This window comes from Trichoplusia ni, chromosome 6 (assembly GCF_003590095.1).
Source record: "Trichoplusia ni isolate ovarian cell line Hi5 chromosome 6, tn1, whole genome shotgun sequence".
NCBI classification, from domain to species: Eukaryota; Metazoa; Arthropoda; class Insecta; order Lepidoptera; family Noctuidae; genus Trichoplusia; species Trichoplusia ni.
Window position 1 is genome coordinate 5,270,163 of NC_039483.1, and position 15,295 is coordinate 5,285,457.

The 15,295-nt window shown below is 33.9% G+C and overlaps 1 protein-coding gene across 1 annotated transcript; it reads right to left on the reverse strand.

Moving 5' to 3' along the window:
* Positions 1–9,186: 9,186 nt before the first annotated feature.
* On the reverse strand, positions 9,187–14,363 carry LOC113495105 (cytochrome P450 4C1-like). The gene is made up of 9 exons (XM_026873701.1): positions 14,176–14,363; positions 13,860–13,970; positions 13,141–13,326; positions 12,560–12,756; positions 11,997–12,066; positions 11,433–11,622; positions 10,246–10,406; positions 9,664–9,843; positions 9,187–9,368 (listed from the first exon to the last, which is right to left on the reverse strand). Exons 1-9 carry the CDS (start codon positions 14,261–14,263, stop codon positions 9,187–9,189), a joined length of 1,365 nt encoding a protein of 454 aa, XP_026729502.1. The 5' UTR covers positions 14,264–14,363.
* Positions 14,364–15,295: the final 932 nt, after the last annotated feature.

Consider the following 15,295-nt stretch of genomic DNA (forward strand, 5'->3'; position numbering starts at 1 on the left):
TATTATTGATATGCTTTTTTAGCGTTACACTTTACTGATAAATTCATTTGAATCTTAATGGCTAATACTTTCTATTGGCTAAAGAATTTCCAAAATAATTTTAGTAGCTCTTGGGATTTTCCCCTACCTACAACTTAACTTAACCTCAGGATATGTATAGGTGTAGGCACAAAATCTTTCTTTCTTCCAAGATTCGTTTATCTTAATCCAAGCATTAAAATCTCTTTGTCCTACGTTTTTATACAGTCACTTTCTAGTTTATATGTTTGTTTGTCGTTCCGGTTGAACGTTTTTAACTCAATTGTGAGACACTTCCCGATAAGCTAGTAGCCTGAAATTTTCAGGGTAGCTTCAAACCCGATGACAATGCAATTTACAATCTAAAAAGGCTGGACCGATTTTGCTAAAATTTGAACTTTTTAAGTTATTTTCAACTTCTTCGCTTAATTAGAGCAAGCCAAAAATAAAAAGGTTTTTAGCTTGCTGCATCGTGTACCTGCGACATTCGCATCCGTAGCTGAAATCGGACAGGACATTAAATTAAAGTTCAAATTCAGTTCGCAGCAATTTATTTAATTCGATTTTATAATATGTTTCTTAACAAACATTTATAAATAATTCTTAAACAAATACAACCGCAAAATGTCAACTGATGACCCCTCGGAGATCGTTTTAAAGTCATAATTCTAAAGCGGTGTTGTTGTTAGCTGCATAACCGTGACAACTAACATTCATGAATACGGCTTATGAACACAACGCCAAATTAGGTGTCCACCTATCCATACGCTAACATAAGAATAGTGGAATCGTATTCATCAAAACGAATTTTGTAGATTGTATAAAAATGAGTTAGATATTTTAAAGAAACATTATTAACATTTCGGTTATAAAAATCAGCAAACATTTACGCGTCGTGAGAGCGGAAGCCTTTCATTAAGGTAATTTGAGACTTCAAAGAATTAGAATAGAGACTAATTTGGTCCTACTGTGCTTATGTGGTCTTTAAGAACGTAATTGGCTCATAATCATATGAATAGAAACAGCTAAGTTTCAAATCAAACAAATGGTTAACAGTCATCAAAAACCACACGCATATTAGTATCCACCAAATTAGAAATACTATTAAAAACATTTTGTGATATGAAGAAAAGTCTATCGTCAAAATCAGAGTAAAGTAACGCGAAAAAGTAGGGAGGAAATTCTTGTAGTTATAAGTACAACATTTTGGTCTGTATCTTCATTCCTTTTCAAAATTCATACGTGTGATAGAGACACTGATAGCGTAATCTGAGTGTTTCCAATATATAATGGAATTGCCAACCAATATCAGATATTCACACACTTTTGGATTTTAATTAACAGCCCTTATTCACTGTTCTTCTCCTTCTTTAAAAGAGTAAAAAAAATATCGATAGCCCAAGTTAAATTAATTATTTCTTTGCTATCGGCAACTTTATCGACACACTTGACTAACACCAATTACATTTGAGTTTTGTAAAGAAAATACGTTGTATTGAATATTGGGAATTATTTCTTAAGTTGATACAGATGGTTTTAACTTTAAACTATGTATATTTTTGCTTCCATCTGATCCTTTGACCTCCTTCGGCCTTTGTTGAAACTGAATAACCTCCTTGGTTGATTTTATGTTACACAGTATTAAATTAGGTTGTTGTATCAAACTTTTATCACAGTTTTTTTTTTACAGTTTTATAAAATAATATATCTATGTTGTTAACAGCCTGAAATATTTTCTTCTTTTTTATCGTCATAAAACTCCACTATTCACAAAATTGTTTCAGAAGCTTTCATAGAAATATATGATGAAGATTAGACGATTAAACGTTGAATGAAGATCAGATTCACTGCAAAAGAAAAAATATGTCATTAGGTTTTAAATTATAGACGAAAATAAATTTGTACTCCAAAGGTTCTGCAAGTCTGTAGATGAAGACTGACAATATGGAGCATATTTATATTAAAGCTTGTAAAATTATTAAGTTCGTGATTTTGATTTTGGAGACTTTTTCTGGAGGTCAAACGACTCCTCAAGCTTTGGGAAGAGTGGAAGTATCTGGCTCTTACTAGCTAAAGCCCGCATGTTTCTAAAGGGACCAGCAGCCAACATTAAAAAAAATAAGGCTGTTGCTATAGCATTTGATGAGCCCCCATTTGATAGACGTTCAAATGGGGGCTTAAAAATATTTAAGTATGTAGAATTGAAAACTTTTGTAATAATAAAATTAAAATATCTAAAGAAAATAAAAAATAAAATATAAAAAATATCTTAAGAAATGTACAACTTATTTACCTTGTAAGTTATTAACGGAGAATGTTTCAACCACTGACTGGAGAAGTCTTTACCAGAATTTATTATTCGATATTACTTAAAGGTACTACTTAGGTACTTAAAGAAAAACAAATATTCTCTTCAAATAAATCAATCCGACTCAATACAATCCGTTGCTGGTCCGACATTAAAGTGTTTTTTGTAAAACTATATCATTTATAAGCATAGTGGAGTGCAGACATAATAACCGTAGTTATATTTTATAGTATATAATTAAGGTGTCTTATAGTTTCCTTAGATGTACTTCCTTAAGTTGCATTTACATTTAATTGAAAATATATTTATTTTTTTGTAGAATTATGGAAGTATGCAATAGTAAATTATATATATAGTTTATTTTGTTATTAAGTTTAATATAGTTTTAAAAATTATACTATAAACAATGTTCCAAGTGTGGCTTACTCGTAACTGCATTACTGCCTCACCGAATCACCATTTAGCTGCAAGCAAAAAAATACGCTCCAGCGATGGGTAGCTTCTGATTTCGTCCACGTGGTGCCTGGCCACTTACAGCTGGTGACAAAAATCGACCGCCTAAACTTTCAGTTAGAGGTGATCACCCGAGGCATGGAGGAGTTTCTGTGAACTCTTATTGTGCTTAATATTTTGAGATAGTAACTGTCGTGAGAATGATTCATTATTAAATGATGAAACGGACCCAACCGGAGTCACTGTCAGTCAGTTCGACTCGCGATCCCGCCGCGTCTGCTCCTGATTAAGGACTCCGGTTGGGTCCGAAACTAGTCGGGCTACCCCGATAAATACGCGTGAGTAAACCGTTACATCATTTAATAATATTTTGAGAAACCAACCGAGCTGCTGATGAAAAACCGAGGTTCAGGCTATTTTAGCCAAGCGAGCAAATGGGTAGCGATTTCATCTAGTGTAAACTCCCCCTTTAAAGGGCAACTATGTTAATAAAGGAAGACATAAGATATGACATTCTGCGTAGCGACATTTCGTCGTCACGTGTACCAGGTGTATAATACTAATAAGTCAACGTATCAAAAGATCAAATCACTTTATTCCGGTTTAATCCATAAAATTATAGCTTACATGCTTATGTACGTGCTATTTAAACTCAGTCAGTCTCGTGACTTAAAAAGAAGAGGAAACTTCTAGACTATTTTTAAATGGTTTTGTTGATATCGGTCATATTATAAAAGTGCCACCACTTACTCGTACGTGCTTTCGCTAAGGATTTTTGTGTTCAATAGACCATTCATCGAGGAAGGTTTTAGGCTATATAATCACGCTGCAACTAATAGGAGCGAAGGTACAATGGATTTTTTTTTATTTGGCAACAAACAGTAGCGTATTAAGGTTTACATTTCAAGTACTTATTTGCTAAAATAATAAACATACTACCCACAACGCTATCCGCAGATTACAATACTGAATAGCTGTTAATAATGACGTGTTTATGCTGCATCGATATTTATAATTCTAAACTTACAATTTTACAGAAAAGAAAACTAGTAAATAGTTTTGCTCATATCATCCTTTCAAAGCTTATCATTTAGAATTGAAATTATTTTACTTCTAAAAACATTTCTACTGAGAAACATAATGTCAAATGAGCCGAACTGCTTATTATATTTGTCAACCAATCTGTGCAGCGGTGAGTGAACGCCAGAGTTAGTGGTGTTGGTGTGTTGGTTGGTGTGAACCTCCCGACCTTGCACTGTGCGAGGGACCAGGTAGCACAAACTGTTCACAAGATCAATACAGTCAAACTTGTTGCGGCATACACTGAACAAAGTCATCATTTCGAGGAAAGTGCGTCTTGCTTGTAGGGATAACATATTATGTGTATTCAGTAGGGATAGATAGGGTATTTTTTTGCGAAAACATCTATAGTGCATAGCACGTAGGTATTTGCGTTGTACTGACTCTAATATCTCGACATATTTATTGTAAAGAGGATTCTAAATAGGTACTGCATACTCTAACTGCGGCCGTTTATTGGATTTATATAAATGTAAGTAAGTAGAAGGACGATGAAATTCTCTGGATGCCCGCATTACAAAGCCAAACATTTGATAAGCTTTATTAACAATTTTATCTTTCTAACCACGCGGACGAAGTCGCGGGCAACAGCTAGTCTTCGAATAAGAAAAACACGTTTACATGGTAGTGTACAGTGCCGAAAAAATTTCAACCAAACATTTTTTTTGTTTTCGTCATGTCGGATCATGATTGTCATTGCACTAGAGCCACCAATGACTCCTAATGTTATTGCCGCTATCAAAGCGGGACAGGGCACTACAAAATGTAGAGCGTCATGTCTGCATAGTGACCCTCCGATGAAAGCTAGCTTACGAGAGAGAATAACACGTCCTGGTACCACCGTTAGATCAGGCCTGCGAGTGGCAGGGAGGGCACCCTGCCAACCGAGCTAACAGGCCAAGGAGACGGACGTGTCGTCCTCCACGTCCGTTCTTACGAGAATGAGGAGTTTTCTTTTTAAATCAACCTTTTGAGAAGGAGTCCAAAAGGACATAGGCCGGCCAGAGAAAGACATAGGTCGCGCTGAGCATGCGCGAGCGATCCCGTGGCTCTGGCTGAGGCAGTTGAAGGTGCCCGGGGTGTTTTTAGTCGGTGGGAGTCCGACATATCCCCTTGCCGTGGGTTGAAGTCAAACACTTCCCCTTTGCCATCACAGACGCCAGCCAAATGTAGTAACTTTTGTGGTATTTCCACGTGTATTGAATTTAAAAATAGCTAAGTTTTGTTTGGTTTCTAGACTGGTAAGTGCTAATCGGAATTACAAGGATAATTACAGTGTAAAAGATAATTATAAGAATAGGTATGCTTCTTAATAGTTCTATTAAAATTACACTTAATGAACGTATTGCACAATTCTTGTGTATACGGTCATAAGGTCAAACTAAAACTATATAAAAATAGCTCAAACGGAGCTAGATATAGAAATGTAGTGTTTACTATTATTCATAATCGATGTATCTGAACTGCTCGTACTATGTGATATATGCTGAAATACTAATGGGAATTAAATCCTTGTGTCACTTTAAAATGAAAATCAAGAGCCACAAAACTAACAGAATACTCATCATCTAAATAAATCAAAATCGCTTGATCTGTTCGGGAGCTATGATGCCGCAGACAGACACGCTTTATTTTTGTATCGGAGTAAATATAATCATAGAAATAGTGTTTAAATGTGTCATTCAATTGTTAAATATGGTTATTATGAAAGAAAAAAATATTTATTTATTCTATTTAAACTATAAACTATTATCATAATTATTCATTTAGGCGACATGAGATAATTGTTATTAATGACACTAATGAATTAAGGTTTGTTTACAAATTAATACATAGCATTAAGGGAAACACTATTTAGTCAATTATATTAGTTACTAGCGTGAAATACATTTGATGGTCGATGATTACTTATTTGTCACCTAACAAATTTATGACCTAAACATCCGTTGCTTAATCTAGAAAATAATTATATTCTAAGTGTCAAATTATAAATTAATTAGCCTAATATTAATATAACAACCGGTGCTAAATATAGGCATCAGACATTTAATTAACTATTTAATTTCTATTTGCTTTAATCATGACTATTTATAAAATAATTGCTTAATTTTTGTTTTGAAAATGCGTCACATTAAAAATCAAGATCAAGTCGGCTTCGCGATACTGAGGGTTTCCTTAAAAAATATTTCGTGAGATATTGCCTGGTGACAGATGCACAGACAGCCGAAGATAGCGGTGGCTAAGTAATAGGCTTTATTTTTTACCCTTTGGTAAGGAAACTTAAAAACGACATTAAATCATCTGCCAATAACATAACAAAGGTTTGTTTTAAACCCAATTCCCTTTCTCAATTTAATTTGTATAGACAAAAGATAAAGAATGGCTAAAGAAGCTATCATTAACGACCGGGATCTAGAGAAATTCAAAAGACAAGGCTGTATTAAATTACTAATTAGAAGAGAGATCTCTGCGAGTAACAGCCCGTATATCGTAGGGCTGGTAAAATTAAAATCGTCGAAGAAATGTTGACGAAATATCACCTTTTTGTATCAAAACCTTTTCTTCAAAAACAAGATAGTGCAAGCATATAAATTAAAGCAGTTTACCCCCTAATAGTCATGCTGTTTCATTTGTAAAAGCTAGATGACGCACTGCCCAGTTTCGAGTCGCATCTGTGATTGCAATGGAAACGTTCATTCTTGACCAATCCATGACGACACGCACGAATTGCTTTTTAGATTGAGCGTGTATGAGGCGCAGGCCATTAAAGGGTCCAAATGACGATCAAACGGATTAGGAGACATTGAACGGTGGTTCGGTTCAGGTTGAGTCAATAAGAAACTGCTATCACTCTTCAGGAGTTGAGTCTTTCAGATTCTCGCCGCTGAAACAGATTCAAAGAGTCTCTCCAAATGAGTGACTGTGGTGATTCACCCCGAGAAATTGGGTATTTACATTTTATACAAGTCAAAATTTATGAAAATGTTAAGTAATGAAAATGTTTTTCTCGAGCAACCAGACCTTCGCAGATATTGTTGTACGTTTTCCTGCAAGTCGAGTAGTCCGTCATAAAATAAAAATGTTAATTAACTATTTAGTTTGTAATTTTATATACGTTATTTTTTTAATGCGAATTACGTTTTCGTGGTAATAAATTACCTGTTTAAAAAACAAATCGTAAAATTAAATCTGGCTAAAAATAATATTCATTAGTAGCGACCAAACGGGTAAATAGCAAGCATCACGTCTTTGTTAAAACTTTTTGCACTTTGTCTTACCGCAGTAAAATGAGTTTTAAACCTCTTAAAAAATGGGTGAACCATTTATATCCGAAATTTTGTTATTTATTTATCAAAACACATCATGCTTGTTCGCTGCCTTATCATCGACAGTGCAATTCAAAATACATTTTTGTACAATCACGAAAATGCCGCACAAAATTTGAATGATTCTTCGACAGCCCTAACCCACAAGAATTAGGGCAAAATTTTAATCAGCTGAAACGGTACAATCGATGGAACAATATTCTCATTAGTCACCATTGTCTGAAAGTTTTAAATCTGTGACACAAAGGACATCGTTTTCGAAACAACGGTTGCCTTACCGTTTAATTAAACATGAATATTTGATAATGAAGCACAATTTGTCGCAAATAATTATGGATCTTAATGAGAAAGTCTCAAAGTTTACAATTGTATATGTATACAAAATTGAATTGCCTGTTGGTTTAGTGGTTAGTGACCTTGATAGATATGACTGATTTGCGTTTTTCCCTTCTAGGACCAAAATTTGGGGTAAGGTTTTTCTGTCTGGGTGTTATTTTTCGAGTTCTTATTACTACGAGTTAAATGCATAATACATTTATCAGTTTCCCGTTTAAGTATTAAAACCATAATTTTTATTTGATTTTAAAACGAAGACTTTAAGGAATTTAGTCCTTGTGTCGCAGAAGTTTTTATCGACATTCAAGTCACATGTACAGACAGCCGCATTCAGGACAATCATTCGTGGTTCACACATAAGTTTGTATTACGCGAGTATCGAACCTGCGACAAGTCGCTCTCTTTTGGCGTGGTTTACGCCCGACGTTTCCACGAGGTGGTCACGACCCTCAGCATTGAGGCCCATGTGTGAAGGCCAAGTTATAAAAACAAAACACAATTTAAGAAACATAATATTAATATTATTCATAATTTATTCTCGTACAAAGTTTTACGTTAAGTGATGGAATAAGCAATAAAAGGTTTTAACTGCCCATTACAGATCAAAGGTATTGTCCTACAAATAGGATAGTAATAAAACATTAACATTTTTAAAGATTTATTACTACAACAGCGAAGATTGTCTCAAAATGTTTACATTTTATTTAACTAGGGACCTATTTTACCACCGCCTCACGAGTTCCTGTCAAACAACCGCGTGGCGACAAATGTCAAAGAGGACGCTATCACAATTAGACAAAGTACCATGTTTCTTTTCATTATGTATTTTGTTGGGCTAAAGTCGAAAAAAAATATTAAAATGTAAAATGAGATACGAGTATGTGAGAAGGCAAACTATGTATTCGTTTCAAAAAATCCGTGCGCGATGCATAAACTACGTCGCATAGAACCTCTTTCGTATCTTATTGTCAAGTAGTGAAAAGACTCCTAGTCGAGCTTACCTACACAATCCACATGATCTATACACCGTGATTTTTTAGTCGTCTTACAAAAGCAGCCCAGTTCATTTATCCAATGACTAGAACACGTTCATGATAAAAAAATAGGTATTTATGACATTTGAATAAATTTAAAATGTAATTTTTATTCAATATTATGATGCAATTCGTAGTTTTTTAGAAACACAGCTATGTTGCGAGCGCGGCCCGAGCCTTGTAACAATGTTAAGGGGCGCGAGCGGCGGCGATTTTAACATTTTTAAGAGTATTTTCAGATTTCTCTTGTTTAATTTTTCTTCGTACTTATTATCTTAGTTGATGATAAAAAAATAATAATCGCGCCTAGGGGTATTTTACGTCGGATACATGAACTGGGCTCCTTTTGTAAGACGACTAAAAAATCACCGTGTATAGAGGCCGAGTTATTGTTTTGCAGAGAAAAAATATAACTTTACTTTTACTAACCTTCAACAGTAGAGGTTTATAGTATTTTTGAACTCACTGCTACATATTCGGATGTATGGACTATAGCAGAAGACGACTCTCTTTGCAGAGTAAAATTCATTCGACCTTTGCAAATCAGAGATCGAGGTCGATTAAGAAGAAAAATAACACTTAAAATTAACAGTCCAATATAAAGAAATATGTTTCATTGATAGACTAATTTTCACGGTTGATTTACACCCTCAATACATAAGGTTCGGAGTTCTATACTTATATGATGTCCATGAACTGGGCTTTGGAGAGCATGACAGAGTATCTGTAGATTTGATGTTAGGCTGATGATGTGGTACCGCCGACATAAGTGTACTAGAGTTGTTTTAAGTGCCATCATGGCGTATGTCTTTCCTGTAAAAAATATACAGATTTTAAAAATTGAAAATTTCCACGTTTTTAAATGTCACTCCATTGAATTTTTTTCAAAATTGGTCTAGCCGTTTTTGTATTTTAAATTTCATTGTCGTCCTGAAAATTTCAGCCTGCTGGCTTATAGGGAATTCCCCAAAATTGAGTTACAAAAATACAAACGACAAACAAACACACAAGACACTTTCTTGTTTGTTTGTGTGTAAAAACGTGGGAAAAATGGAAGATCTATGAAGTTTTTCAGACTATTTAAAGATAACTCATTATACTTAAGTACCGATGCAGTTACGCCTGCCCAAGCTAAAGCTGGCGAATGCGTTGGGATTGTCAGGCAGTGAGGCGGGGTCCAGCCACCGCTCAGGTCTGAACAGGTCCGCGTCTGCGCCCCACATCGGATGCCGGTTGATTGAGTGAACTGATATAACTCCCGTGGATCCAGCTGGCAATACGTAGTTTTCTGGGAAAAAGAACAGCATGATAATAATTGACCAGAAACATGCGTTTCGAAAAGGGGAAAGTTAAATATTGAAAAAAGGAGGATCTAAATAAAAACAATTGATTCAAAAAAGCCAAAAATTATCGACCAAACTAGGGACATAATTTAAAATGAAGTCATGGATGATATAGTCATCTGTAAAGAAGTAACTTAAGCATAGAACGATGACGAATAGAAGAAAAATGCATGTGTGGCTTGTGTTGAATTGGTCATAGTTGCTATGCTTATGTCACAAGAACAATAACATATCAAACAACAGTGACATTGGAAATTAGTATTAGTGCTGATATTGATAAGATCGGCTTAAGATACTACAACATCTTTCACCAATAATAATTTTATAATCATCAAAATAAATCTTACTTAGTTTCACATCTACGTTGAGATATCGTGCTATTCTTGGCGCTGGGGGATATAACCGCAAACTCTCTTTTATCACAGCTTCTAAATACACAAGTCCTTGTAAATCATGTTTGTTCAAGTTTCTGTCTTGTGCAAGCTCCGCTCCTAATACTTCGTGAAGTCTGTAATGAGATAAAATTATGAAACTTATTTTACAACCAATGAGATTAAGATATGGTAATAATTGTGAGAATATTATTTAAATATATTAACATGAAATCCAAAAATAGTTAACATGACTTCTTAAATAATGTTTTCTTATTAACTGAACAGGTCTCGTAACTTTTTTCATTCTAAATGTTTGCAATGGGAATAGCATTGTTTATAGCGTTCATGACGTCATGAATGGTATTAGTCACTAATTTATGTGAAATGATTGTTCGAAGAATAATTATAACTGTTACTTGTAGTCACGTTTTCAAGATTTAATCTGTTACGATTAATGTTGTTTGGCGAAATGAACATCACGTGGAAAGGTTTGTGTAAGGCATGTTCATTTCTAGTATTTTTTAAAAAAAATTGGTGAATTTCTGTCCAAAGATCTGAGAAATGAGCTTGTTACTACTACTAACGATGATTTTACTCCTTTGCTAGAGCACGGGAGTAGCAAACTACCGGGTAGCAATTCTCGGTGCATCGAGATCAAAAAAATAGGCCGTTTCTCAGGCACTTTTAAAACGTTGCATTACTGACTCTAGTTGTACGGTTCCAAAGTATAATTCTTATGGAGAAGAACCGGCAAGAAACTCCATAAGTTACTCTTTTCAAAATAAAATAATATATTATAGTAACATTTTACATCATAATTAATGTCTGCAAAAACAGCGTAAATTAGCAAAACAAGTATTAAATAGCAAAATGTTAAAATTTTCCATAAAAACTGACATCCAGAGAAGAGAAAACGTTACAATGAAGTAAGTGTTGCTATCCCTCTCAAAAACCGCCAGACCTCTCAGGAGAATTTTGCGCCTATGGAGGGAGTTAGGCTGGAATGACTGCTTTGCAAAACAATTCTAATAGAACAATCTGGAGCTTAAGTTTTGAGAAGGGGCCTACCACCAAGTGATCTGTCTAGAAATCAATGAAGCACTTACACTTTTAGAAACAAATAAAGTTTATTATGAGGAGCAGAAAAGAGAGGTACTTACTCTTGAAAAATTCTCGTTTGAACATCTTGATGAGATCCAAGTAGTATCAATATGAAGTACAAGGCCTTAGCAGTAGTATCGTACGCAGCGGTTACCATTGTGTTAAGGTGTTCTGCAATTTCGTCGTCAGTGAAGGCGTCTTTAGTATCAGCTAATTCCAACAATTGATCGAGCAGTGGTTTGAACTTATCTGCAATGAAGGAATGCTTTTAGGATGTTATTGAAGATCGGATTGAAGAAAAGGATAAGTCCAAAATATTTTTTAATGATTTTTTCGTTTTAATTTGTGGAAGACAAGCCATGCTCGGCAAACAAAGTTTTATGTAACTTTTTAAAATCCAATCTGCCGATTCCGATAAGTTGTCCGAAACGCTTTCATTAAATAAAACTGCAATAGTAGGTAATTCTTTTTATAATGCAAAAAAAAAACTATTGTTTTTATGTAATTTTATTTCAAGTGTTTAGAATTACACATAAATATTATATCTAAATGTGTAATGTAATGTAACTTTTTGTTTATAAATAAATCCTAATGCAACTTAAATTGTAAAAAAACCAAATTACCTGATGTTGACAAATGTTCGTAATTCAATGCTCGGTTTTGCTTTTGTTCTAGTTTACGTTGTTTTATTATCTGAAAAAATATTTATTATGTGAATTAACATGTTATAAATTATTTAAATTGTGTGTTAAGTGATACAAGTTATAATGTAAAATAATTTATTGCTACTTCTGTTAAAAGTTAGTTGAAATATGGCCATAGAAAAAAATAACTAATGACATGTATTCTTTGTGACTGTTTTTCACCGAATTGAAGACAATATTTATCCCGTTGGCACTTTTTTTTCAATTTCTAATTAATGTTTATATTTTTTTCATAGATTCTGTTGGTGCCTCTCTTTTTAATTCAGTTTACTATGGGACAATGTTGTTTTATTTAAAAGGGATTTTTTAACTATTTTTGAATTGATCTCAAACGGTATGTTATTTCTATAAGTTTTTGAGAATCGTACCTATCATCGTTAATGTTAGCAGAAACATTATGTCCTTAAGTGAACAAAAAAAATGTTGAATGAAACATTCATAATTTAATAGTTAAAGAAGACAAAAAATTCAGGTATATTTACCGAAATAGAAATATCACTAATGATTTTCATGAGAGCGTCCTGCTTTTGCTTCAAGTAACTTATTTTGTACAAACACTGTACATGCAACCAGGGTTTCACGAAGCGATCTAGATAAATTTCAAATAGACCCTTCGTTGCAGGGCCGTAATGTTTTGTGATAACACTGTCGTCGTCTGTTTTCAGACCCAGAGTCGTTTCTGTAAAGGAATAAATATGTTAGGTTGTCATTTGTTTGCTGATTAACTAGAATACGAACGAAGAGTTCAGTTTTGTTTTAAGGCATAAACGCTTAGCAAATTTTGTTAAATATACTAAATAGTAAAAAAATAACATTTTTATATACAAAATCCGTCGAAATGTTATAGAAATACAAAACAAAGAAATTAAAGACCCGAAAAGCAATGAAAAAAATTATCTCACTAGCTGATCCGGCGCACTTTGTGCTGGACTGAATTTTGAATCTTAACCAACCTTCCACAGTAAACTTCGTTCTAGGGCGCGTTTAGGGTTAATTTGTGACCCTAAACATCCATAAATAGTATTTACGTAAATATGTAAAGATTTCTTCGTTTCATACTTACGGCTAGCAGTGTTAATAAAATGGGATATTAAGTACGGTTCCACGTCAAAAGAATGCTTCCCGACTTCTGCTTCTAGATTGGAGACTAATGTTTCAGCCTGCTCGCTGAATATATCTAGTAAAGAGTTAAGAACCTGTTGTCGGAATGATGGGTTTAGAAGCTTACGATGCGACTTCCATGTTGACTCTGGAAGAACAAAAAATTTATAGAAGTTTAGGATACATTGGAATCTAGACTTGACAACCAGTTTTCTCAGGGTAGTAAGAGAGAGTATAATGAAGTATATATATATTTATATACACCGTGATTTTTTAGTCGTCTTACAAAAGCAGCCCAGTTCATGTATCCAATGACTAGAACACGTTCATGATAAAAAAAAAATAGGTATTTATGAGATTTGAATAAATTTAAAATGCAATTTTTTTTCAAAATTCAATAAAAGGTTATCAAGACTTATTTTGAAACTGCGTCTGTCTAGTTTTTTTAAAAGTCAGTTAGTAAAGTAAGTTTCCGTATTTCACATTATCAAAGGCCTAAGTGAAATTAATATAATTTTAAATAAATATAACTTTGTCTTCAGTAAAATGGAATATTATTAAGATTGTTCAATAATTTAGTTCTAAAATAACAAAAGCCTTCTCTATATTAGCGCTCCTTGGCAATTATATTCCTCATAGGGTTTGAGAAAGTATTTTATTAAGGTACCTTTATTAACTTACCACCAGCAGTGACTAGGCCTCTATTATACATTTCTTTTGCGAAGTCATAGATAGAAGGTTTACTGTAACATGAATTGGCTATGGTCAAACTGTCATCCGGGTCTGTAACAACTGCAACAAAGACAATTTGAGGACCCTTTATAACATAAGATATTAAATTTTGGAATTATTCTATTTATGTACACAAATGACCACATTATAAAATAAATTTGTAGCCTAAAATTGTAATCAAAAAGGCTCAATGTTCTTTAATTTAAGTGAAATAAGTTTCTGTAAAAGTAAACAGGATACATACAACAGGATATAATAGACTCACCAAAAATAGAATATGTGCCAAAAAGAATTTCAGCAACTCCACCATTCTTTAATGAAAATTCGTGGACACTTTTCTCCCATTTCCACATACCTGTGTAGGAAAATGTTAACTAAGTTAAGAACTATTTGAAGGCACCGCTATGTAAAATTATTTATGGCATTATTATTATTATTTGTGATCCACAAATCTGTCCAATTGAGTTTGGATGAATCTTCCGCGGCAAAATTATATAGTTGGTAAATAAATTAAAATGAATGAGCTCATATTAACTGGGTCCAGTTGATACTTTAGTTCCATTTACAGGAACGTCCCAGAAGTCTTCTGCGCTTCTGGAGCGAGTTACGGATGGCTGGACTAACTGTCTCCTAAAGCCACCTTACGCACAATGGGCCGATTTGCGGAAAAAGGGAGCCCATCACCAAGTACCTAGTACCTAGGCATACGGCACAGTACGAATGCGTGGTCTTCAACTGCTACCAGCTGAAAACACTTCCATTTTGGCTTGGTCGGAGCTGGAGGAAATCTTTAGCATGCTGTTTGCTAGATATAAATAAAACTGCTACATGTTAGTTAACTGTTTTCCTTTGTTAACCCCCGACGCAAAAAGAGGGGTATTATAAGTTTGACGTGCCTTTCAGTCTGTCTGTGGCATAATAACTCTGAGAGGATTGAGAGATTACAATTAAGTTTTGTTTATTGAATTTTATGCGCTAGTTATCTGAAATATGCTTTAGAAAAATCAGTCGGACATTTTAAAAGTTGCGGACTTGAATTTTTTTGCTATCTGGTTTTTTACATATAGATCGTGATGTCTTACTTATATGGTCTCGAGGTATAAGATTTAAATGGCCAATAATTGGCAAAGCTCCAGGAAACATTGGGGGCGAAGGGTGACGTCTTTTCACTCGCGTTGACAAGAAAATAATTACACAGATGATGACTATAACAAACACAAACATTATCAAAAATAATGATCTTGTTTCAAAGAAAACACTCGATTAAACGAGTTTACCTTAACATTAAATTTATATAGCAATAGTTTGTTTATCTTTCTATGAACTTAGCATCTAATAATAAGTCATAAATTATGGAAATTTTGAAATTTTTCTCACATCTCATT

What these genes read in the sequence shown, in the direction of transcription:
- LOC113495105 (XM_026873701.1), bottom strand. Translation starts at nt 14,263, where the DNA reads ATGTGGAAATGGGAGAAAAGTGTCCACGAATTTTCATTAAAGAATGGT. An exon ending in CGAACATTTGTCAACATCAG is followed by an intron (nt 11,623 to 11,996) that starts GTAATTTGGTTT and finishes CCTTCATTGCAG; the next exon opens with ATAAGTTCAAACCACTGCTC. An exon ending in CAAACGAGAATTTTTCAAGA is followed by an intron (nt 10,407 to 11,432) that starts GTAAGTACCTCT and finishes ATCTCATTACAG; the next exon opens with ACTTCACGAAGTATTAGGAG.